The 27,761-nt window shown below is 39.4% G+C and overlaps 1 protein-coding gene across 1 annotated transcript in view; it reads left to right on the top strand.

Annotated features, from left to right (window-relative positions):
* LOC124775653 (glycerol kinase-like) overlaps positions 1 to 7,293 on the top strand; it is a 166,541-nt gene extending 159,248 nt beyond the window's left edge. The window contains exon 11 of the mRNA XM_047250481.1: positions 7,139 to 7,293. Coding sequence (XP_047106437.1) covers positions 7,139 to 7,242 — 104 coding nt within the window. The 3' untranslated portion in view covers positions 7,243 to 7,293. The remainder of the gene's footprint in view (positions 1 to 7,138) is intronic.
* Positions 7,294 to 27,761: the final 20,468 nt, after the last annotated feature.

Genomic DNA, 27,761 nt, shown 5'->3' with positions numbered 1-27,761 from the left:
GACACCACAAGAGGAGAGTGTTCATTGCAATTGACAGAAATATTGTGTCTACTGACCTCGAATTTGAGTGTGACAGCGAAGTTTTCTGGTTGCGTATAAATAAATAAACAGGTTTGGCTGGAACCAAGTTAACCTTTTTAACAGTTTTTCATATGATGCACTGTGAACTATGGATGAAGGAGAACAGGCATCTTCCATATTTCTAGATTTCCAGGAAGCATTTGACGTGGTGCCCCACTGGTGACTCTAAACGAAGATATGTGAGTGGCTCAGAGACTTCTTAAGTAATAGAAACCAGTATGTTGTCTTCAGTGACGACTGAAGAGAAGGGTACCATCAGGAGTGCCCAAGGAAGTGTGATAGGAGAGCTTTTATTTTCTATGCACATAAATTATCTGGTGGACACAGTGGGCAGCAATCTTCGGATGTTTCCTGATGATGCTGTGTTGTACAGCAAGGTGTTGAAGTTGAGTGACTGCAGGATGATATAAGATAACTTAACAAAATTTCTAGTTGGTATGATGAATGGCAACTAGCTCTGAATGTAGAAAATGTTAGTTCATGCAGATGAGTATGAAAAACAAACCAGTAATGTCCAGATGCAACATTGGTAGTGTCCTGCTTGACAGAGTCACATTGTTTATACATCTTCACACAACGTTGCAAAGCGATATGACATGGAACAAGCATGTGAGGATTGTTGTACAAAAGGTGAATGGTCCTCTTCAGTTTATTGAATAATTCTAGGAAAGTATGATTCATCTGTAAAGGAGACCGCCTGTAGGATGCTAATGTGTCTGGGATCCATACTAGATTGGATAAAAGGAAGACATCGAAGCAGTTCAAAGGCGAGCTGCTAGATTTGTTCATGGTAGGTTCAAACGACATACAGGTGTTACAGAGATGCTTCATGAACTCAAATTGAATCCCTGGAGGAGAGACAATGGTCTCTTCAAGGAAAACAACTGAGAAAATTTAGAGAACTGGCATTTAAAGCTGACTGTAGAACTATTCTGCTGCTGCCAACATACATTTTGCATAAGGACCACACAGATAAGATACGAGAAATTAGGTTTCATATGGAGGCATGTAGACAGTTGCTTTTCCCTCGATCTATTTGCAAGTGGAAGAGGGAAGGAAATGACTAGGAGTGGTGCAGAGTACTCTCGCCATGCTATGTACAGTGTCTTGCCGGCTGTGTGTGTAGATGTAGATATAAGTTCTATAAATGCAAAAACTGCACCATCTCCACACTAGACTCAGTTGACAAAGCTCACCTTCCTGTAGCATCTTGTAATTGCATTGGCAAGCTTCTTACAGTGGTACGACACTCCAGTATCACCACAGTGTGGCACACCACAATTGCTTCGCACATGCATTAACCCCACCTAGCAACCTTTCCTACAAATACAAACCAATGCTTCAAAGCTGAAACTGCATTTCTTTAGCCTGTAATTTCTCCAGCATTGGGGTTTGTTTCCCACCTATATTAATTTGGAACAAATCTTGAATCCAATAGGATTAGATCATGCTGCTGATTGGGAAAAACAAACCACTAAAGTTCAGATGCAGCATTACGAGTATCCTGCTTGACACAGTCATTTTGTTTATATATAAGGTTGCAAAGTGAAATGGAATGGAATGAGCATGTGAGGATTGTGGTAAGGAATGTGGGTGGTCAACTTTGATTTGTTGGGCGAAATTTTGGATTCAGCTTTAACTAAGATTGCTTACACAATATTTGCCTTCAGGAAGGAGAACTGTCCTATGAAAACTCAATATTGTCTTGCACCGCAGAAAGGAATTTGGAACACAGGTTAGCAGCCACACCTACCTCATTTATATCTTGTTTACTCAGCAGTAGCACACAGTCCAAAGTGCCATGCAGTCTCTGTGTTTACTTCTGTCAACGGTTTGGCCTTTAAACTTAGTTTATATTATAAAAATTCGTTCTTCAAATGGGAGACCCAGTCGCTTCTTGGGTGTCCTTGCTTGACAGTGGAATAATCTGTAACAAAACACAAGGAACAACGCCAAACAATAAACTTTAATTAAGCTAATTTTCTTGGTTTGCTGAATTTCCTTTGTATTTCCTATGATGCAGCCACACTCTGCTGCAATTGAAAGCTGGTAGCAATGCATGAAGGAGGGAGTGGTAAGGTACTAGGCTTCAGAAAGTGAACCTCTTACACAACAAATCTTGTTTTATTTATCAGAATTGTCCACAAAACAAATTTGGCAAAATTTAAAAGATACATTTCCAATAAAATTTAACATTTGGTAAGAAAAGAATTTGCAAGCAAGGCTCAGTTAAACTTTTGACAATAACAATAATTAAGACAAACAATCTTCACTTCACCTATTACAGTTACTAAAGAGCCTTTAAAGAAATTTGACACATTTTAAAACGGAAACAGTTTTCAATTGAAAATATGTTACTTTGACATTAGGACAATTAATTGATAGAAAAAAAATCAGTGATTGAAACTAATAACAGATTTACAATCTGCTCCCCTATAGTAAGGCCACTGATTCAACACTTTGATCAAAGTTTGCTTCTTACAGGTGAGCATGTTAGTTACAATTTACAAACACCATTGATGATAATTAGTCACTTTACAACAACATAAAGAAAACAGTTATATTCACACCATATGCATAGTTACACAAAGGAATAAATCTAGTCAGTGAGACCTGAAACATGATATCCATACTTAAAGTGATTATAAGCTAAGCAATACTCAGCACACCACTGAGCATTAATACCACAATATACATGTATTACCACTAAGTACACTAGAAAAGTTCAGGTAACCCTACAGACAAGACTTGGTGCATGGCCTTAAAAGTAAGCAAATAGAAGTTCGTCTCACCACTTGATAATGACATATTAAACCATTGATAGCCTCTAACACTGTTACTTTAATTGTATTTCACTGTAGTGCTGCCAAGAAGTTTACAATGGAAGGGACTTTCAATGACAAAATGATTAGTTCAGGTTCAGCAACTGAATACTCATCAGATTCAACATAGTCTAGTTGCTTAGATAGAATTCCAGTCAATCATCAGTGAAATCTGTCTCAGTATTCTGCAGCTAAGAATTTAAGAACCATGAAGTGGTAATATTCCATCCATTGCAGTGCACTATCACGCAGGAACGATTACTACTGAATTTTAGACCTCCTCACAGTATGCCACACCCTATGCCACATGAGGATATAAACACTGGGTACCGTATGTCTGTTGTGTAGCACATTGCTCCACTGCCTCTCTGTGTGCCTCCTTTAGGCAGACTGCAAAAACCGCCACCCAATGACGAAGGGACAGTGTCTCTCATCGATGAAAGTTGGTGCCTGGTTTGGTGTATGTAGGAAAAGCTGTAGGGGGAAGGTTATATATATGCCAAGCAGCTTGTGTGTAAGCAAGTCGAGCATCTGTCCTCCCAAATCTCTGGATCAATTTCAACCAAATTTGGTATGCAAACAACAAACTTCATGAGTACCAGCAATGTGGAGGTTAGAATCTCCTAGTCCCTGTGGGAGCAAACGTAAGGCAAAAACTTTTTTTTTTCAGCCCCTGGTGTGTAGGCTGCACTGTGCAACAAGCTTGTTGTGTGGGAGTGGTATCAGCCTAGCTTATCAATGTGCTTTGTAGGGCATCCTATACATCAAGGGCAAAAAATTGTTTTCAAGTCTCTGATGTGTAGGCTGCCTTGCAAGAAAGATGTGTTGTGTTAGTATTGGCCTGCATTATTGACCTACTTTGTACGGCATCCTATACATCAGGGGAAAAAATGATCTTCAAGTCCCAGACATATAGGCTCCTCTGCATGACACGTGTTGTGGGAGTAATATTGGTATATTTTATTGTTGTGTTTTTCAGGGGCTGTAAGTGTTGGTGGGCACAGCTGGTGGAAGGTGGAGGTAGATAGTAAAAGGAATGAAAAGAAAGAGAGAGAGGAGTAGAAGGGGATGGATAATGGGAGATGGGACCAGTAGGAAATGAGTATGGAGATGTGGGGAGGAGGAGAGGGACAGAGAGAGGGGAGAAGAAAATAGACAAAGAGGGAGGAGGAAGACATGAACAGAGAGAGGGGGAGGAACAGATGCACAGAGAGAAGGGGAGAGGATGTGAGAGGAGAAAGAGAGTGTGAGAATGCAGGTGGTGGAGAGAGAGGGTGTTTGGTGGAAGATCAAGAGTGTGTAAAGAGGCAGGTGGAAGCATGGCAGGTTGTGAAGAGGCATGTGGAAGAGGTAATAAATATGACAGTGGTTTGAAAAGTTCTTGGAATTACCACTAGAGGTCAGCACTAGTGCAACAAGTTGTTCACGTGATATTAATTGGACTGTTCCTTGTAAATACATGCCACATCAGTGCTCTTGGAAGAGAGCTGTGGCGGTGACGTGACTCTGTTGTTGTTCTCGTGTAGTGATTTGTGAAGATGGAAAAAATCGAGATCTGAGCAGTGATTAAGTACTTTGTAAAGAAAGGTATGAAAGCAAACAACATTCATGTCAATTTTCAGAATACACTGGGGGACTCTGCTCCTTCATATTCAACTGTTGCCAAGTGGACAAATGAATTTAAATTTGGTCGGGAGAGCTTAGAAGATGATACATGCTGTGGTGTGTCACTATATAAATCATTGAAAAAGTCCACAGAATGGTCGCCGATTGAAAGTGTGTGAAACTGCTCACACTTACCAGATGTCATCTCAAAGGATACATCATATTTTAACTGAAGAATTAGGAATGAAAAAATTATCTGCAAGATGGATGCTGTGACTCGAGACAAGCGCCCACATAAATGTGTTGTCGCCATGGCAAAATTACATGAACTAAGGTACGAATTGTTGCCAAACCCACTTTATTCACCTGATATGGCTCCGCTATGTCTTCAGTCGTGTTCCAAAACAGAAACTTTTTCTTGGTGGACGAAGATTCATTTCAAACGAAGAATTAATAGTTGGAGTTGTCAACTATTTTGCAGGTCTGGAGGAAACTCATTTTCGAGATGGGATCAAGGAACTGGGACATCATTGGACCAAGTGCATAAATCTATAAGGAGACTACATTGAAAAACAAAAAAAGTTTCAGTGATGCAAGTACTTTTTTCCTATCCGTTCTGAGAACTTTTCAAACCACGCTCGTACCTAGGCAAAGCCAGATTGTTCAGACATTTTTTATTGTGAATGTGAAACATCACAATATGAGCACACACTTATAATTTTCTCTACATACATACTCTGCAAGCTGCTGTATGGTGCATGGTGGAGGGTATCCTGTACCCCTACTAGTACCATTTCTCAAACACTGACCTCTAGAGCACTAAATTCAGTGCTTCAGAGGCGCAACGGAATCCCATATGTAGTGATATCAAACCACATTTTCTCTAGTGAATCATAATCATTGTGCCTGAATTGAAATACTAACAGATGGTGAATATCGAAACTTAGGAGCCACAAAATCCCAATTTCACCACTGGTGAATTATCATTTGTTATAAGTCTGGATTTTCCAAAACAACTGGCTGTAAAATACAAACTCATCATTTACAAGTTCCTATTAAAGTTATGAATTCCCCTCATTCATCCCAACCCCTTTCTTTATTTTAATCTTGGTTACATGATGCAGTCAGTTGTAACTGACTCAGATAATAATGCTTGTTCAAGATTTGAGATGCAGTTCTTCATAATTTCTGAATAGCATGTTAATGTCTGATGAAAGTTTTCAATTCCATCGACTGTTAACACATATAATATATTATTTCAATATTTCTTACATTTCCTGACATTTGCTTGACTAGAACTCTGATGTATTTGAAATGACTTCCTCGTGTAGTGATGTGTATAACTTCACATAATTCTTTTGGTCTCTTTTACTGTTGCCAGGAAGACTACTGGAACATATTTTGAATTTCACATTCAGATCCTTTATTTGGATTGTGATGAGTGCCTTGTGCAGCAAAAACTATTTGTCTCTTACAGCAGTAACTAATCATTACAGCAAAATTACGAGTTCTTTTTCTATTTTGTGCAAGTACCTGTGCCTCAGGTGGTGCACTGTCACACCTTTCAACATGTGGTGAGTGCTGGATACTTCCACTGTACTTAGTTTTTTCTTAGTTTTTTGTTGTTATGGGCTGGCCATGCACTGGGAGAGTATTACAATATTTACACTATTTACTGCAGTCTGTAGCACTACAGTCTCATAGCAAAGTGTGAAAAATTTGAATCAACAGAAAAAAATGTACAATGGATGTTATTTAATAGATTTACCACGAACTATAAATTGTGGAGCTTGTATGCCATAGTGTTGACATCAAATTTCTGAACTTTACTTTGAATCACCATGTGTGGAGTTTACAGAAAACTATAAAGCATTGTATGGTTTGCCTGATGTTGAACTGGTGAAAGGGTTACAGAGTGTGCAGTGAAATAACATTTGTTGACAATTGATAAAGTGCGATGAAAGCCACCAGTAGTGATGCAGTCAAATGGATCTCATATTCTACCATAGAAAGAAGCATATTCTTCTTTTACAGTGGATGATACCACTATGGACACATCTGTGCTGAAATGCTGTAGCACTTAACTATATTCAATGCACAGTGCACTTAAAACTGCCATGGTGGCAGTAATCTGCAGTCAAAGGGGTAAAATATTGTTGACAGAGGAAAATGTGATTTGAAAAGTGACAGTCAGTCCAGAGGTACTATCAATAAGCTTGAGTCACAAAAAAATCTCACACTAATGTTAGCAATTTTGCAACCACAATGACTTTTCATTTATTTGTGTTGTGCAGCAATAGCTTAAGGTATTATGGAATAAAATGAACACATTTTTTTGGTGGAGCTTCAACAGGAACTTAGAATGAGCTACAAGAAGTTAATACCTAAAAAGTTTGTTAGTCAGTTAACTAGCAAAACTAGAATAAAAAATCTCACAGAGTGTTCTTTGTAAATTTTACAGTCATCATTTCTAGTTAATTTATATTATGAATTTAGTAATAATTTGTTTTAGCTATCAGTTTCTGTATTTGTAGATGTTTGAGAGTTGTACGTATGGGTAAAATTATTTTACATGTATATGTAATGTACAGCTTTCTGAAATATTTAATTTATATCATTTAACTTTGTAGATGAACGATACAGACTCCTGGCTTCTCTACCTGGCACTTTGTTCCTCATCACGAATTTTATTTTCCTAATTTTAAGCAAAGAATTTGCTAAGGAGCAGTCTTAACAGATACAAGATGAAGTATTATTTGTTAAATAATATATTTTAATATTAATAGATGTAATAATTGTTAAACAGGGCACCACAAAAAGATTTTCTCTCAGTATGTGATGCTGTTGTGACATCTCATTATTTGTGAAAACATATTTTTATTGTACTCATATTTTTGAAAACAGTCTTGTCTTCTCTCTCACAAGGAAAGTAGCAAATTAATGTTAATACATTGTCTTAAACTGCAGAATGTGCTAACAAAACTTTCTATCTCATGAGTTTATATTAGGAATATCCATGATGTCATGTTATTAAGCTTATTATAAAACATTATGTAAATACATATCCAAAAACTATACCTCAGCAATTGTTTTGATGCCTCTGATCTGTAACTTCATTATTTTTTACTGACAGTTGCAGATATTATTTAGAAAGAGAAACAAGAATAAATAAAAATTTTTCACCAAAAATCTCGTATCATTTTGAGACCCCCTGATTAATGCATCACTACACACATGTTTTCAGTTCCCTCTACAGTTCAGCAGGAACTGCATTTTTCTTTGCAATATATGGAATGTTCTTCTCTTGATAATCCTGTTTGTGTGTGCATATTTTCTACTGGTGAACCGAATAGAATTTTTCAGAGATAGAACTTCTCAAACAAAATGTTTTATTTTAACAGAAACAGCAACACCACTATAAATACATAGAAATGTTGATAGAAAATGTAGGTTTTCTACTTGCTACCTGTGCTTATGGCAAAAACACATAGCGTTATTTGTGTTAATTTATTCAATTCATTTAATTTTGATTAACAGGGTAATCAAATTAAAGTTTCACTTTCAAAATTACTTTAAAAAAAGAACTGTTCAGAATGACTTCAAATTTGAACAGAATATTATCGAAGAATGGGGAAACATTATGGAAATAAAAAAAAAAAATTAACAAAAATTTTCCCACTAGATGCACTGCAAAGCATCATAACATAAATGGGTTTGACTACAAGTGACAGCTGAATCAAAATTCAATGGCTACAGTGTGCATTGCAAATTAAACTAGCCCTATTGAGCAACATGTATTACTGCACAAGTTTGTAATTTAACAGGTGTGGCACTATTAATTAGGTAAGCCCATCCCTTATGGAAAGGTCATACCATATTGGATGGGATAAATAAATTTTTAATTGTCCTGAGCCAAAAGCCACATAAAAAGCAACAATGAACTAGGTTTTTAATTGTTGTGAGATTGATGCAAGACATATTTAATATGCTGTCCACCATTTTTTGCCACAATTGGAAATTGAGAAATAGCATTTTCCACAGCAGATCAGAGTGTATCAGAGATCTGGTCCAGAATGCCTTGTGCAATACATGCATTCAGTTCAGCAACATTTCTAATTGATACACTGAACACAACATCTTTCAGATAACCCCACAACCAGAAGTCACAACGATTAAGATCATGAGATTTTGATGGCCAGGCTGTAGTGAAATTAGGCTGATAATTCTAGCATTCCTAAAATGCCTCCACAGCAGCTGCTTCCCTGCTGTGCAGTATTGGATGAATGCCATCTTGCGTAAAAATGATCTTACCAACACATCCATGCTGTTGAAGGGTTGGAATGACTTCATTGCACAAAAGACTCTCATGGCATTTACCAGTGATGGTATAGGTAACAGAACCCACAGGGCCCATCTCCTTAAAAAAATATGGCCCTATGATAAACAACACCAGCAACTCAAACCATTCAGCCAACTTAGCAGAATGAAGCAGTGCTGGTTGATGTACGAGTGGGTTTTCTGTTGCCCATATTCTACAATTCTGCATATTTATATGTCTTTGGAGGAGGAAATGAACTTCATCTGCCCACAGAATGTTCCATGGCCATTTGTTGTCCTCTTCCCATGAGAGGAAGAAATACTAGAGCAAACATCTGTCATCCAGAAAGGTTAGTCAGCATGAATAACTCCTGAAAATGGGTGATTTTGTATGGATAAAAATGGAGGATGTGTTTTTTATGCACTGTGCTCACAGGTACATTCAGGCAGTTTGCCTTGCACTGCATGTCTGTACACCACTGAACAATCTCTCCTAAAATGTTGTGGCCACATCATCTACTGACATTGAATCAACTAATTTCCTCCCTCAGCCACACTACACTTCAAAAGAACCTGTCTCTTCAAATTCTGAATTATTTTATCCAGACCCTTGGCAAACATCAGATCAATCCCTTTTTTCATATCCTTGAGTACCCAAAACTTCTGCACAGCTACACTAGCACACATCACCACTCTTGAAATACCAGCAGTGCACAATTCTGCATTGAGACAGTCATGCTAAGGGTCTCAGATGCAAACTGAGGAGCAGCCACGTAACCTACATCTTTTATTTTGTGTATCAACCACCTACAGTACCATCCAGTGGTAAAATTTTCATTAATTTTTTCTCCTGTAACATTTCCATCTTAGATAGTATTCTATCAAATATGACGTCATTCTGAGTAGTGGTTCTTTTTCACAGCATTTTGAAAGTGAAACTCCAATTATAATCATCATCTGCTTCACTCCTCCTATACATTTCATCACATCCAGTCTCATAATGGTATTTTATAATTCTTTAACCTCTCTGTGTCAAAACAATCATTTTTACCATCCGCTTTGGTTAGTGCTGTTGATACGTAAGTTGAGATAGCCAACAACAAGTGTAGCAGCTCATTTCTGATTCATTCATTCATTGTTTAGACATTGTATTTTGTGAATCACTTTCATGAAGGGTAGCTCTCAGGGATTCGGATTTAGTTAAATCATACATTAATGGATGGAAACAGCCACGGTAGGCTACATCTGTGAAGTAAGGTACTAAAAAATTTGATTAGTTCTAAGCTACTAATGTTGGTTACATAGGAATTACTTTTAGATCACTTCATGTACATGAAAAAAAAAAAGCACCTACTTTGAGAAAACCACTGCTCCTCTTTTCACATTACTCAGCCGCTGCTTTCATCTAATTCTTCAAACAAACCATTAATGCAGATTTACATAGGATGGTGACAAACCAGTTGTTTACATGTGGGATGCTTCTATGATTACAAAATTTTAGGGGTGATGGATAGGGGTAAACATGTCAATTTGAGGTAAGAGACCCTGGTCAAGAAATGAGAGAGGAAAAGCGTAATCATGGATACACCCTGTAGTGACATAATTAAAACACATTATAACACTAGAGTTATGTAAAATTTACATAGCTGAGGCTCAGTGTTCTACAAATTTTTATTTTGTTCTTTGTTTTTGAATGTATGGACATTTTAAATTTCCAATTTAATGTTCACCGACAACCTTTTATAGAATTTTGCATCAGAATATAGAACTCTACTCTGAATGCTGGCAAGGGATGCGTTATTTATACCTCTAGTATTGTGATAAAGAGTTTCACAGTCCATTCTAAAAACATTGTTCTTATTAAGTACAGATACCATTTTGAAGTATATGAATTGGCACGTAAAATAATACAATTGATAGCACACTTGTGAAGACAGAATTATACGTCAGTAGCATTTTTATTTCTTATACGGCCTACATTTCATCAGCCACCCACTCTATAGTGGTTGCAGTACTGCTATGCACATGCACTTGAAACAATAAGGGATTATTTGTTCTGTTAATCTTGCAGGTTTATGTGGCCATAAATCTTGTTTACAGTTGCAGCGAGCCATGCTTACTTTGGTATAAGAGCTGTGTTCATCATGTAACACATTTGAAATACTGTCTGTTTCATTTGTGTGTTGTTTGGTAATGCTGTTGCAGCTTTACACAAAGTTCTTTGTAGCATTAACAATTTTCCATGTTCTTGTTAAAAGCCATTCACATTTATGCAGTATGCATAGTGAACTGGCCAGTTTGATGCAAAAGTACACAAATAACTAATTGATGTTCAGAATAGTTCTTACATGTTTGGTGTTTCATTGCTAGTCTATACTGACACAACTGAATGATCCTACAGCTGCCACCATACATTTCACATAAGTCTCATGAATATAAAATGTTTACAACTGTATCACATCTATGTGCATCAAGTATTATACAAAGGTGATTCAAGACAAGAATCACCTTCTGCACCTAGTTTCTAAATTAAATTTTAAATCCTATGACTCTTATTTTGTGGACTCATGCAGCCACTTTCGAATCTAATGGCAAGTTAGATATCAACAATGCTTACTTCTGGTCAGAGGAAAGTCCTCGCTGGTTAAGTCACCAATACAGCAGTATGTCTGGAAGCCATAGGCATCCACAAGGTGGGGGCGGGGGTTGGTGGGGAACAAAGGGGACACTTGCCCTCCCTCAAAATTGGAGTACAGGGTTTTTAGATTCTGCTCATTCTCTCATGTAGCCAGTTGTAGCATAAATTGGCTGATCTTGAAAAAATGTGGATGCACGCTTGTGGGTGGGTGCACGCATGCGTGCTTGTGTGCATATGTTAAAATGAAAAAAAAAAGGGTACTGCCTTGATGACTTTATGAATCCTCTTTTGAGCAAAGGAAATAGAGCATACAGCCATCTGTGTAATGTAATTAAATATAAACCAATATTTGCAATGCAGTTTCACTCAAGGTAGCGACAATGTGCCTTGTGTATACTGTCCAGTCTGTCAGCATGAGTCAAAGGTTTATTTCAAGCTAAGGCCATGTGCTCATTATTATTTTGTGGTAAGAAACATTGTTGACATGGAAAGTTGTTTACCAATTTGAGATACATCATAGCGATATCATTCACACATTAAGTCTCTATGGTGAGACACAAAACACTGAAGATCTGCTACATAGTGATCCTTCACAGACAACATCAACTGATGACCACAACCTACAAATTATGTCTCATAGGTACCCTGAGGAAAACCTAAGAGGAAAGTACACTACATATTTGGGGGCAACTGGGAAGGGTCTGTTGACCCAGACAGTACTCAACACTCTCCACATGAGCAATTTAGCCTCTAGGTGTCCATTATGAATAACAGTACAAACCTCCCAGCATTGTGGTGCATGAAGAAATTGGACAAAGGAACATCTGGAATGGAACCTGAATCAGTATCACTGTATTCTCTTCACTGACAAGTGCCAGATTTATCTGACGATTCATGATCATTATAAAAGAGTGTGGAGGTGGCCAGGAACCAGTTCATGCCTCGATCATGCAGTGCCACAGGTTCAGCAGGGAGTGCTGCGTGGGATTAGCCTAGCGGTCTAAGGCGCTGCAGTCATGGACTGTGCGACTGATCCCGGTGGAGGTTCGAGTCCTCCCTCGGGCATGGGTGTGTGTGTTTGTCCGTAGGATATTTTGATTAAGTAGTGTGTAAGCTTAGGGACTGATGACCTTAGCAGTTAAGTCCCATAAGATTTCACACACATTTGAACATTTTTTTTTCAGTAGGGAGGTGGTTCATTGGTATTGTGAGGTTTTTGGGCAGCTTATATAACTGTTAAGGATAATGTAATGGCTGTGCAGCATCAGGATAAGATTCCTGAACATATTGTCTTGATCTGCTGTCAACATTTTGGTGATGAGTTAGTCTTTCAAGATGGTAACTCACTAGCACATTGCACCTACTTTGTTACAGCTTCCTCCAGGAGTCAAGAATCAATCAAATGAAATTGTCTCTAGTATCTCTGAAATGAACCCTACTGAACGTGCTTGAGGCGGTAAGAATTGCTGTCAGCAACTGAAGCCAAGTTCTAGAGGCAGGAGTCGCTTGGGGTAGTGTGGGTGGCAGAAAGTGGAGAAATGGTTTCTGCATGAAATGAATGAAAGACAGCAAGCAAATAAAAAAAACCACTTGTGAAATGCTGTTCATCAGATACGAAAGAAAGTCATTTGTCCATTGAATGGTGACAGGTGATGAAAAATGGATAAATTTTTTAGAATCCTAAGTGTCATAAAACATGGGTGAATACAAGTAAACCATCAAAATCCACTGCAAGATCAAATTGCTGTGGAAAAAGACAATACTCTGTGTTTGGTGGGATCAGAAGGATGTCATCTGTTGTGATCTGCTAAAACCTAGTGAAACCTTTAACACTGACCACTACCAACAGCAAATGATCAATTTAAATTGAGCATTATGTGAAAAATGACTGGAATATGGAAGAAGGCAACAAAAAGTGCCATCACACATAAAAAAATGGGTCAGGGAATTGATCAAGGCATTCAGTTGGGAAATACAATGCTAGGGCATGCAGCTTATTCCCAGACTTGGCTCCATCTGATTATCATCTATTTGCATCGCTGGGACAGCTCTCACTGATCAATGCTTCAATTCATATGAAAATGTATGAAAATGGCTCGCTGACTGGTTCGCTTCAGAAGGAGAACTATTTTTCTGGCATGACATTTATAGCCTGCCTGAGGGATGGAAAAAATGTGTAAATAGCAATGGAGATTGTTTTGAATGAAATATTGTTTGTCAGTTTCCAACAAGATGTGTAATTATTGCAACCAAATTCCAGTTTCATACTTCTACACCTGTTTTGCAACTCAACAACAACAAATTCATCCATTTTCTTTAGCGTATCCTTTGTAATAAACTGTGTCTACTTCTGTATTTTTATAGTGATCATGATTTCAAAATATGTGTCACTTTTCTTACTATATTGTCAAATATGAAAAGCTCATGTGATTTTCTGAAGCACTTTTTTGCTTTTAAATGGGTATAGTTGACATGTATGTTACCATAATCATAATCATGGACAATATCAGTTATGCGATTTGATCAAGAACGATCTTTTCATGTGTTATCTGAATTTACTCCACTATGTATCTCTTTAGCTTTACAAGTACACATTGTTTTTGGATATCAGTGTTCAATCATTCTTTCAACATGAAGTAATTGTTTTATCTTCAGTTTTTTCCAGTATACCCTTCATACCTAATTTGAGTCTTAGACCTTTATTTTGGATGCAGTCAGCTATTATGTATCATAAAATATGTGGCTTCTTCACCTTCATTTGTGTGTCATAGTGAAACACTGTGCCCTATAAAGAATTGTAGAGACTGTCATGAACTATAAAGTTATATCATTGACCTGACACTGTCTTTACCATCTAGGGTTCTTTTAATTGTGTCACATAAACTAGAGAATAATTCAGTTTTGTGATCAGGTATTTAAAACATTCATTTCTTCCACACAGTTGCCTTGTACGAACGTTTTTCTTCTTATCAACTGTTTCCCAGTGGATGCAAATTGTTAATATTAAACATGGTTTATGGAACAACTTATTTAAATACTCTTTTGACTATGTTACAATTATTTGGTTATCTGCAAGGAGTAAGTTCACCCTGGGTAGTTCTTTATTAAATTTCAAAGCCAAACATTTTTTCCATCTATTAATGGCTGTACAAAACTTAAATAACATGCATCCTTGGTTGACACCTAGGTTTACAGTTATTTGCATGCATTTTTGGCCACTTACCATTACTTCAATGTTCGTTTTATGATAAGAGTTAAATTTGGTGGCTTGATTGTATATAAGATCCACTGTCACTTGAAAAATCATTGAATCATATTGGTGACAGGACAGTGCAATTTAAATTCAACTGGGGACCAATCCAATACATGTGTAACAGGAAAATAAATCATTGTTCATAGTATTGTTTAGAAAACAAAATTGGTAACTACCCCACAGTAGATATAAAACAGAAAATGCCAAGTTTGTGGAAAGGGGCAATGCACAAAAAGCAAACATAATGTCAAGGTGTGGCTGTGAGAGAAATGGAAATGTTACAGAAAATTTTGATACAAAATTAGAATCTCTTGATAGTGGCAGGTTGTCAACTGAAAATGTAAATGAAAACAAATGTAATAAGGAAACGGAAGTTGTTGATTTTTGTCAGAATGATTTAACAAAGTAATGTCACTGTGTTCTGATGATCATATTAAGTGAAAAGCAAATAAGACTTTTGATACTGAAGAGGCAGTGGTAGTTACAGAGGATGTTGACATAAATGTTGATACATCTGACGATGTTGAGATAGAATGTGTATCAATAGTAAAAGAAATGGTTGACAAACTTAATGATCTTGTTGACAGAGAATTCAAAGCTTTAACAATTAGTGATAAAGTAAGTGAAACACAATTAGTTAAGAATAATGTAAGTAATGTTGTGCTGAAGTGTGGAGTTACTGAGAGGAGAAAAGTTATCAAAGTAAAGAAACCTGTTCTCAGGTTATCAGTGACTGATATGTACAGAGCATTGGTGACAGATAAAGAAATGGACATGTTACAAAAAGTAGCATTTCGTGAGATGAGTACAATAACAATAAGGAGAATTTTGTATCAGCACTAATAAATTTGTTTCAGCAAAAAGGTAATGTAAATGTGAAATATGACAGGCATTTAAAAGTAACATTAAAGATCCAAGGTAACCACAAGTTTAAAGCCTATAAAAGGGTTGTATAGTAGCAGAAGTAAAGAAAGAGAGAAGATCTCAAATACAGAGTTTAGCATCATTTGTGGTAACATGTAAAAGTTTTGTGTTCAGTGCTATTATTCAAGGAACAGTTCATCCTCAGTGAAATGTCATATTATAGCCCTTCAGGTATCAGTACAATGGAATAAAACTAAGATACAGTTGGCTACAGTAATATTTGAAACATTGAATCCAAGTTTGTAACTGTGGTGTCCTTCACACTTGAGTTTAAAGTAATATGATGGTATATAGTGAAAGCAATGAAAACAATGATCAATATTTTGTGTGTGTTTGCATCGAGTTTGTTACTGTGGAAATGTTATTCTGTAGATTCATTTTTTTGTATATGGGTTATAAATCAGGTGTTTATTTTGTAGTTAATAGAGTAATGAAGTAAGTAAGGAACAAGGATATAAAGTGTAATAGTATATTGAGAAAATAATGAACTGATAAAGAGAAGTAATGAGAAATGGGTTAGGTAGTTACCAATGGTTAGGGAGACTGACTTTGTATTAGCCTAATTTTTATTGATAACACACCTGTGTAGATAACAAGGTTAGAATTGGAAAGATATGATGGAAATAAGAGACAAGAATTGTTGTGACTGACAATTTGTAATTTTTTCACAAAAACAACTTTTATTGATGTAAGTTCACAAGGTTCATGACTGAACAACAAACGAAATGTAACAATAATGATGCCAGTAAAAGTCTCCTAATTGAGGAAAACAAAAGTTCACTTCTGATTTTCTGCAAAGGTTCATGGTAACACTCTCTCTCTCTCTCTCTCTCTCTCTCTCTCTCTCTCTCTGTCTCTCTCTCTCTAGTGAGAGTCCAATTCAGAGATGAAGCCGTAATCTTCAGCGGTCGAAGCACACGAGGTCGTCATCTGGAGTGAACTGAAGTTCTGGGCTGGTTCTAGCCCCTAAATAGCTGTCTCCAGCCAATCAGGTTTTGGCATAGTGATACTTCCTACAGGCCATGGCTCGAGCTCTCCCCTACAGGAAGTAGTGCTCGGAATGTCTGTTTACATTATCTTGTGTGTAAATAGCCGGTGTTTACCAGGGTGCTTTTGGTATGCCTTGGACATGACCACCTCGTCCTCTGTGGTGTAATATGGGTTGCTGGCCCTCAGGGGCTACCTTGGCTCTGGCATAACACCCCTCCCCCCTTGGAAAAGCTGGTGTGACACAGGCAACTGCGGAGAAGAGGGTACCAATATAGCCTGGTGTGCAGTAGGCTGATCTGCAGCTAAGTCCTACTGAAGGAGGTGGTGGAACCTGGCCACTGGAGAGTAGGCAACCACCTTCTGCGCGAGGCAGCTGGAGCGCTGCAATAGTGATGGTTGCGAGGCAGCGACGGGCTGGACAAGCGGCATGGTGACATCTGTGTCATCTAATCGAGGTGGTGCCAAAGAGGGGCCAAGTAGTGGGTTCAGGGGAAGGTCCTGGGACTTCCCCAGGTCTGGGGTATGCAGTGGCGTGGGGCTAGCAGCTGGCATCTGCTGGCTATCGCTGGGAAGATCATCCACCAACTGAGGAGAGGGCATCAACATAGGCCCGAAGGAAGGGACCAGTGATGGGAGAGAGAGAGGAGCTGGCGTTTGGGGCTGTGGCTGCTCAAGGAAACGAGAACGCAGTTGGTTGCAGTAACTCGAAACCACCCTGTTGTCCAGGTGTATGTCAAACAGCTGTTGACCACAGTGCCGCATAATGACCCCCGGAAGCCAGCTGGGCTGGGACCCGAAACCGTGAGCCTACACCTTGGAGTCGAATGAATATTGGCAAATGCCTGACAGGGCGCGAGGTTCAACCTGTGGCAGGAGGATATGGAGTAGGTTCCGAGGCTGGCGACTATGGAGCAGTTCGGCTGGACTCTTGTCACCCACCGGCGTGGCCCTGTAGATACTAAGAAATAATGTAAGAGCTTCTTCTGGAGAACGGTCATCCATGTATTTCTTCATATGAGTTTTAAAAGTGCGATCAAGGCGATCTGCCTCTCCATTGGACAGGGGGTGAAAAGGAAGAGTAAAGACAAGGTGGATGACATTATCGTGGCAGAATTTGGCGAACTCTTGACTGAGAAATTGTGGGCCATTGTCTGATAGCAAGGTGACGGGAAGATCTTCAATGGAAAATATTTTTGACAGAGCCATGATGGTATTCTCTGTGGTGATAAAGGAGCATTGGGTAATGAAAGAGAAGTGGGAGGTGGCATCCGTGACGAGTAACCAGTAAGCGCTGAGGAAGGGTCCCACAAAATCCCCATGGATGCATTCCCATGAGAAAGAAGTGGCTGGCCAGGGTTGGAAGGACTGGTGTGGTGTGGGAAGGGCCTGGGTGCATTTCTGACAACTCCAGACCATGCACTCCATGTCGGCTGTCATGCCTACCCAGAAGACATGGAGACATGTGAGGGTTTTTGTCCAGGCAATACACCAGTGACCTTGATGTAAGATGTGGAGAATCCGGAACCGCAGGGAAGTTGGTACGATGACTCATGGATTGGTATCATTTTCCACACGGAGGAGCACCCCATTGATGACCACCAGTTGATGGCAGATGTAGAAGAAGAATCAGAGGTCAGCCTGGGCGCGAGGTGGAGAAAGCATTGGCCAGCCATGGAGAACATAGCGGCACACCAGTTGGATGAGTGGATCTGCGGTTGTCACTGCGGCCACTCTCTCAGCTGTGACTGGAAATGCAGCTAACCAATCCTGTATGTCGTCATCGACCTGAAAAATTAGGAGGTCCGATGAATCGAATGCCAAATCCTGGCCGGAGGGGAGCCGAGACAAGGCACCGGTGTTGGTATGCTGGGAGGTGGGCCGGAAATGGATGGTGTACCTAAATCGTAAAAGGAATAGAGCCCATCGCTGCAGGTGTTGGGAAATCTTTGTGGGTAACTGGGCTGATGGGGAAAATAAGGCCATGAGGTGCTTATGCTCAGTGATTAAGGGAAAAGTTGTACCGTAAAGGTAAGGGAGGAATTTGGTACAGGCAAACACGATGATTAGGGCCTCTTTCTCAATTTGGGAATATTTGCATTGGGTCTATGTAAGGGATTTAGATATGTACGCCACCAGGCGTTCTGATCCATCCGGTAGACAGTGCAAAAGGACAGCACCAACACCATAGTCTGAGGCATCCGTAGCCAAGAGGCGAGGAAGAGAGGTGTTATATGGCATGAGACACACCGCAGAGTGTAACCTCCACTTTAAGATTTAGAAAGCAGATTCACAAACCAGGGACCAATGACAAGACACATTCTTTTGGCCTAGGCGATGGTGGGGCGCTGCAATGTGGGCGGCGGAGGGAATGAACTTTTGATAGTAAGCAATTTTACCCAGGAAAGATTGAAATTGGTGTACGTCATGCAGACGAGTAAAGGCCGTTATGCGGTGACGTGGGAGGAGGTAGGTGAGATGCCATTGCGGGAAATGATGTGATCCAGGTAGGAGAAGAGGTCCTGGAATTCCGTGCACAAGGTATCGACTGCCAAGAACGGAACCTGGGAAGACACCAGATGAACAATGTCGTCGATGGCGATGACAAAGGCCTGGAAGGCATCCAACCTGAAGAGATCCGCTGTTTCCGCATTGGTGACCACAAGGAAGGTAACTTCCCAGTGAACCAATTTATACATGACAGAAACCATGAACTGACCTAAGAGGGCGATCGCTTGCTTATTATAAGTAAGATGGCGCCAAGGTGTGGGTGCCAGTGGGGGTGCCCCAATCTTCGCATAAGAGGAATAGTTGATCAATAAGACCACTGCTCCAGTATCCACCTGCATCTGCAGAGGCCGACCATTGACCTGAACGTCGATCATCAATTTGGAAGAACCTGAAGACTGCACCTGGTTGATATGCATGGGGATAGGCCTCCGATGGTCATTGGCCGGATGAAGAGGGGGCTGCCAAGATCAGCAGACCGAACTGACATGTCCGTTACGGGTACACACTGCACAATATGCCCACCTGTCAAGGCAGTCTTCCTGTGCATGGTTCTTAAAGCATCCTGGGCAGGACTGCAGTCAGAGGGGCTGGCAGCAATGGTGAGGGTGCTGGGGCCTCCGTGCACCGATGGTCTGCACCAGATCCATGGAGCCATCTGGGGGTGTGAATTCCTGGATGGCTGCCCTGTCGATGCTGTGCCGAACAGGATGGTTGGCGCCAGTCAACAGAACAGACGGTGGCAATGTCTTTGACCTCCGCCAGTGATGCGACACTCTCCGAGTTGTTGTGGTTGTGGAGGGACGCCACCTCTGCCCACGATTCCAAATGCTTAACGGCCACTGTTGAGACTTCGTACTTGAATGCTAGATCAATGATCTGGTCCGGAGTAGGATCGTCGAGTCTGAGGGCTTCGTGCCAGAAAGCCGTGTCAGGGGCGGCCTGGATGAGGTGGTTGCGGACCATCTCGTCTGTGTAGGATGCTTTGGAGACTCGTGTGTTGAAGTGGCATTTCTGGCTGAGACCTTGCAGTTCTACTGCTCACTGGCGATAGTGGAACTGTCGTCAGTAGTAAGCCACGAGAACCTCACAAATCTGAGAGAAAGCCAAAGAATTCGGAGGTCGTGGTTGGAGCTTCGTCAAGAGAACATACACTTTGGACTGGTTCCAGGACAAAAAGTAGAAACAACGAGCACCCTCTTGGACAAGCTAGTGGATTTGAAAATGCTACTGGAGCTGCTTCTCGTAAGTTTCCCTGTCTTCAGCATCCTCATTGAAAGTGGGAAATGGCAAGGGCACTGGAGCCGTGCGGTTGTGCAAGATTTCCGTAAAGAAACGTTCCTATGTATCCTGAAATGTCTTGCAAAACAGTTGAAAACCTTGTAGTAAGTCGTGCACACTTTGGACCAGCTGCTGAAGTACAACTTACGCCATGAGGAAGACGAACGCAGGCACCAACTTGTCGTCACTTGTGTTGTGACTGACAATTCGCAATTTTTTTCACAAACACAACTTTTATTGCTGTAAGTTCAAATGGTTGATGCCTAAACAACAAACGAATCGTAACAATAACGACGCCAGTAAAAGTCTCTTAATAGAGGCAAACAAAAATTCATTTCTAATTTTCCACAAAGGTTCGTGGCAACACACATAAACTAGTAAGAGTCCAATTCAGAGACGAGGATGTGATCTTCAGTGGTCAAAGTACACGAGGTCGCCAACTGGAGTGAACTGAACTTCTGGGCTGGTTCTAGCTCCTAAATAGCTGTCTCCAGCCAATCAGGTTTTTGCGTAGTGATACTTCCTGCAGGCCATGGCTCGAGCTCCGCCTGCAGGAAGTAGTGTTTGAAATGTCTGTTAACATCATCTTGTATGTAAATAGCCGGTGTTTACCATGGTGCTTTTGGTACGCCTTGTGGTGTAATATTGGTTGCTGGCCCTCAGGAGCTACCTGGGTTCCGGCATAACATCAATAAATATGATACATTTACTGTTGACAGATGCAAATTATTTTTGTGTAATGGAATGTTTTCGAGAGCTAGGCAACATGTCAGTATTTAGAGTGTGAAGTATGACTGTTACTGCTGCATGTATAATTTCCTTTCTATTGGAAACAGCTGTTTCCATTCTTGATAATGATTGCTTATGGTATTGATGTTTTTGATTGGTGATGCACTGAAGAAACAATATTTGTGCTAATTAACTGATAACTGTTATTGAAAACTAATATGAATTTTCTGACAAGAGCGAATGATAAATGAAATTTTGGGAATATAATGTGAATTTAAGTTTTGTGTTTAGTGTAGGTAGCAGTGGTGTAATGACCTGACCCATCTTTCATTGCCTTAACCTAATATAACTAATAATCATTTATGATATTATTATAATGATTCTATTATCTCTGTGGTATGTAAAAATATATCCTTTGACATGTTGGAAAGTGATATGGATCAGGCTGTTGATTGAAAGAACATAGTGTCCATTCTCTTTATATTATTCTAAGTAATTTTCTGTGTCAGTCTGGGAATAAAGATGTTTATGTATTATGTGTGAAATGTCTGGTAGGCCATATGAAATTTGTTATTGCAGGTGTAGGTTTGTAACATTACTGATATACTACAGTACAGTGTTTTGTTTGGTTTTCTTTTTGTGTATAATAGCAAAGGTGACCAACTACAAGGGCATTGATGTAAGAGACGGAACACAGAAGAGCCAGTTGGATCTGTGAAAAGGATGGACCCATTTACAGCTAAGTGTTTGAATTGGAGGTGTTTGTGCAAGTGAACAGTGAGTCGGTTGAAACAGTGTGAAAGTGTTGTTTTTCTATTTTTCCCCTCACTTTCAGAAATAGCAGAAACTCATTGATTTTAACGAAATGTTCATGTCTGTCTGATGTAACACATTATTCTGTACTTGAATATATTTTGTACTGTTTGTGTCCACCTGCTTAGCTGGGTGATAACATGCTTGCTTCCCATGCAAGTGGGCCTGGATTCAATACCCGGCCAGGTTGGAGATTTCCTCCGCTCATAGACTGGGTGTTGCATTGTCCTCATTATCATTTCATCCTCATCACTGGCACACAAGTCATGCAATGTGGCGTTGAATGAAATAAGACTTGCACCTAGTGGCCAAACTTCCCCGCATGGGGCGTCCTGGCTAATGATGCCATACGCTCATTTCATGTATTGTTTGTACTTACTTGTAATGTCTTTGCAATGTAGGTTTATGGCCAAGGAAGGTACGGTCCCCCAATAATTTGAATGTGTAATTAGAAAATATCAATAATTGCAAATATTCATGCAAAATGACTCTGCAGAATTTGAGTGTGCTAGGAGACATATTTCAGTATTTGGACCTAAACAGTTCTATAGTACAGTAATGCAACTTTAGTGTAATGCATTTTATTTTCCATGAAATTGTCTTTTGTGTTAATTGTTGTTGAAATTTAGACAGGAGGGTACTTTTGATTGTAAGTTATGTGATAACTACTGTGAGATTCTGAACTTTGACAACATATTTTTGTTACCTTAATTTTTCTGTACCAAATGACATACAGTATTGATTAAATAATAATTTCAAATAATTCACTTTAAGTTGCAATATGGCGAGGGGATTCACGTTTGCGTAACGTTTTCTATAATCCAAAATTCTCATGATTCTTGTAGTCCACCTCAAATAGTAAATTCCAACCTAGCCAAATTTTAAAACATCGTATAGTTAAAAAGAAAAAAAAAGGCTTCTTCTTGTGCCAGTCTTTATATGACCAACTCAGTCATGAAATATTCAGTATGTAGTTTGAAAGTAAATTAGTAACATCTGCACAATGTGCCCCAATTCTGTTATGACAGCGCGAATGAAATTCCAAACTGCAATGTTATCTCTTGGCAAATTGCAGCATTATGATTCTTGAGGTTTCAATAGTGATGAAGGCAAAGCACTAGCATTGCCACAGCAGGTGTCCTGGTAATGAATGTAACAGTATGTGTGGTAGAGAAGTGAACTTTTGTGTTAAGTTAGGTAAATCAGATAGTGAAACGTTTGATTTGATGAAAATTGTTTATGGTAGTGATTATTTAAGCCATTCAAATGTTTTTAGGTGGTATGCTCTATTCCGTGATGGCAGGGAGGACGTTAAGTACCCACCATGAACATCAAAGTTGCAAACAACCCCCATCGACAAAAATGTGAAAAAAGTACAAGATCACTGCGCCAGATAGATGTGTTTCTGCACAAATCATCAACGAACTGTTAAGAATACCGAAACACTATTATGGATAAAATCTTGGCTGCGGATTTTTCAAAAGGCAACTCTGCCATGGTTTGTGCTGCCCACATTTTCAAGCTATGAAAAACATGGCTGAGGTCAACACTGTAAAGATCTGTTAAAGGCACCCCGAAGTGATACTTATTTCACAAAGCTGATTGCAACTGTTGACAAGACATGATGTTTCCAATGTGAGCTCACAGAAACAGGAACTAAAGAAATTGCGTTTGTAGCAGAGACATGTTAAGAGAATACTAATAGTTTTTATCGATTCCAAAGGAATCAGTCACAAATACTTTGTACCAAACAGACAAGTGTTCATTCTGAGTATTGGCTCGTCATCCTCCATTGTTTGTGGGCGAGAATTCGTCGAATTCGACACAAATACTGACGGGCAGATTCAAGGTCACTCCTCCACAACAATGCCCAGTGCACAAAGCAAAGTTTGTGAGCAAGTGTTTGCCAGCAAAAAATGGATCACAGTCTTTCATCGTCCATTGGATTTAGCCCCAGCAAACTTCTAGTTCATCCCCAAATTGAAACTGCAATGAAAGGACACAGTTATGAAGTAATTGAGGATATAAAAGAAAATTGTACTGCGATACACTGTGTATGTTGGACATGCCTCATTGTTGCTTCATGCCACAATTACATAACTACATCTATAGTCTGCAAACCACTGTGAGGTGCATGGCAGTGGGTACATCTAATTGTATCAGTTATTAGAGTTTCTTCTTGTCCCATTCACATATAGAGTGCAGGAGGAATGACTGTTGAATGCCTCCATGTGTTCAGTAATTATTCTAATCTTATCCTCACGGTCCCTATGTGAGTAATCTGTAAGGGGTTGTAGTATATCCCTTGAGTAATCATTAAAGCTGGTGCTTGAAACTTTGTTAATAGACTTTCTTTGGATAGTTTACGTCTGTTTTCAACAGTCTGCCAGTTCAGTTCCTTCAGTATCTCTGTGACACTTTCTCATGGGTTAAACAAACCTGAGATCATTCATGATGCCCTTCTCTGTGTATGTTTGATATCCCCTATTAGTCCTATCTGGTATGGGTCCCACACACTTGAGCGATATTTAGGATGGATTGCACGAGTAATTTGTAATCAGTCACTTTCATAGACTGATGGCACTTCGCCAGGATTCTACCGATAAACCAAAATCTACCGCCTGCTTTACCCATGACTGAACCTATATGATCATTTCATTTCGTATCCCTAGAAAGTGTCAAATGTAGATATTTGTATTAGTTGGCCAGTACCATCAGTGACTCATGATATTATAATCATAGGAAACTACAAAAAATGGTTCAAATGGCTCTGAGCACTATGGGACTCAACTGCTGAGGTCATTAGTCCCCTAGAACTTAGAACTAGTTAAACCTAACTAACCTAAGGACATCACAAACATCCATGCCCGAGACAGGATCCGAACCTGCGACCGTAGCGGTCTTGCGGTTCCAGACTGCAGCGCCTTTAACCGCACGGCCACTTCAGCCGGCAGGATACTACATTTTTTCGTTTTGTGAAGTGCAAAATTTTAGCTTTCTGTACATTCAGAGGAAGTTGCCAAGCTCTGCACCACTTTGAAATCCTATCATAATCTAACTGAAGGTTTATGCAACTTATCTCAGACAGTACTACGTTACAGATAACTGCATCATCTGCAAAAATTACTATTAATATTGTCTGCAAGGTCATTAATATACAACGTGAACATCAAGGGCCCCAACACACTTCCGTGGGGAACACCCACAGTTACTTCTGCATCTGATGATGACTCTCCATCCAAGATAACATGTTGTGTCCTCCCTCCTTTAACCGTGACATTCACCCAAATTATTTCACATTTCCGATCTCTTTCAATGTCCTTCGATACTATTGCACTTTTTATCGCTATAAACACGCCTCCCCCTTCACTGTCCAGCCTGTCTCTGCGGTATACATTCCAATCTGGTACATTTCTGCCAACGATGATCAAGTTTTCTGAACCCGTCACGGAAGAAGTCGACACTCTGTTTCCACAACCATAGTTTCACAGTTCTCTCAGTGTCTTCATCAGAAGGATAATGATATTCCCGCAGATCGTCTTTCATTATCGGGAACAGACGGAAGTCAGAAGATGCTAAATCTGAACTGTATGGAGGATGCCGTACAGTTGTGCAATTCAGTCTCTGAAGTTCTGCTGTAGTGCACAGATCTTCTAATAGCCAGGTAAAGCAATAATGTGACCCACAAATTCTTGTGAAATGCCAGTTGTGCTTGCAATTCCTCTCTGAGTGATACAGCGATCGTCCTGAATCAACCTGTCAACATTTTGCTTGTGAAACTCGGTGGTTGCTGTCACAGGACATGCAATTCTTTGTTTGTCACGCAGGTAAGATGTTCCTGCCTCAACATTCTTAAACGTACTCGCCCAATAATTCACAGTACTCACATCAACACAATTACCATAAACTGCTTTCATTCTCTGATGAATCTCCTTTGGGGTGATACCTTCTGCTGCCAAGAATTTAATGACTACATGTTGCTTAAATCGCATTGACCGACCATCTGCACAGGGTTCTATACTTTACACTGTAACGACACAACCGTTCAATGCTAAGGCTTCCCGCCAACTGGAGCTGTAGAGAAGAGGCTATGGAACAAGCCAATACCGGCCGCATTTCAGTGCTGCCAACTCTTGAAGAGCTACGAAGGTGGAGGCATTACTTTTCAGTCAACCCTCGTACATTCATCTTTTCAGTGGTACAAGGATTAAATTGGGGCCAGTATCCTGGATTTTTCTTTGTAAAGGAACATTTTAAAATGGAGTTAAGCATTTCAGCTTTTGCTTTGTTACTCTTAATTTCCTGGTGTATGAAAATACGTGCTCTGTTCACCGAGAAACTTAAATAATTGGATGTTTAGTTAGGTAAAAGTGAATTCTGCAACCTAAATTAATTAATATATCACTAGAACTGTGTTGTAATTATCCAGAATGTGTAATGTGATTACCAGCAGAGTGGACTATTGTTGGACTAAATGATGCGTATTATGGACTACCTTAAATGAAATACAGAAGTCTAATAATATCTGATGTATCATTAAAGGACTGTACTAAACACGAACTGTGTCATTTTTAGCTAAATGTGTACTGATTATTTTGTACCAATGTTGAAATCTTCACTACAGTGATTGTGTGTACTAGCTTGAAAACATGCACTAATGATATTTTCATAGCATAAAAACTGGTCACTGTAATTAGTAACTGGACTTAACGTGAATAAAATGTGTATGTTGATACCATGAAAAACATGGTGTCATGTACATCAATGAACAAACACCACCTGCATGAAATTACAACATAAAAATATTAACAGATAGAAATAAAATGTTTATGAACACGAAAAAAGTCAATCTATAAGTTTAAGTAAACGCAATTAACAATAAAACAAGAATCAGCTTAATTTTTCAGGGAATTCCTTGACAGAATAGGAGTAGTGACCCATGGGGAAAATCTTCAGTTTCGATTCGAAAGCACGTGGGTTACTGGAAAGATTTTTGAATTCGAGTGGTAGTTTACTGGAAATGAATCCAGCAGTATATTGCACACATTTCTGCACAAGAGTTAAGGAAGTCAGATCCAAACACAGGTTTGATTTCTGCCTAATATTAACTGAGTGAAAGCTGCTTATTCTTGGGAATAAGCTAATATTGTTAACAAGAAATGACAGTAAGGAATATATATTATTTTAAGAGACCAATGTCAAAATACCCAGACTCGTGAACAGTGGTCGTCAAGAGGTTCAAGAACTTACACCACCTATTGCCCGAACAGACCGTTTCTGAGCCAAATATATCGTTTTAGAGTGGGAAGAGTTACCTTAAATATAATACCATACGACATAAGCGAATGCAAATAAGCAAAGTAGAGTAATTTTCGCGTCGAGCGATCACTCACTTCAGATACCCTTCGAATCGTAAAAATGGCAACATTAAGTCTTTGAACAAGATCCGAACGTGGGCTTTCCACGACAGTTTACTATCTATCTGAACACCTAGAAATTTGAACTGTTCAATTTCACTAATCATATGCCCATCCTGTGAAATTAAAACGTCAGGTGTTGTTGCATTGTATCTTATAAACCGTAAAAAGTGAGTTTTACTGTGATTTAGCGTTAGTTTATTTTCTAAGCCATTTACTTAGGTCATGAACTGCTCTATTTGAAAACGGGCCAATGTTGCACACAACACACTTTACATCTTTGCTTCATCTCTTGATATCCCTCTATGATCCCCCTCCCCCCCCCCCCCCCCCAAAAAAAAAGAAAGAACTTCCCTCTAATACTAAATTGGTGATGCCTTGATTTC

The sequence above is a fragment of the Schistocerca piceifrons genome, chromosome 2 (genome assembly GCF_021461385.2).
Source record: "Schistocerca piceifrons isolate TAMUIC-IGC-003096 chromosome 2, iqSchPice1.1, whole genome shotgun sequence".
Lineage (NCBI taxonomy): Eukaryota > Metazoa > Arthropoda > Insecta > Orthoptera > Acrididae > Schistocerca > Schistocerca piceifrons.
The sequence above is the reverse complement of the archived record's forward strand: the minus strand, read 5'-3'. Positions and strand labels throughout refer to the sequence as shown.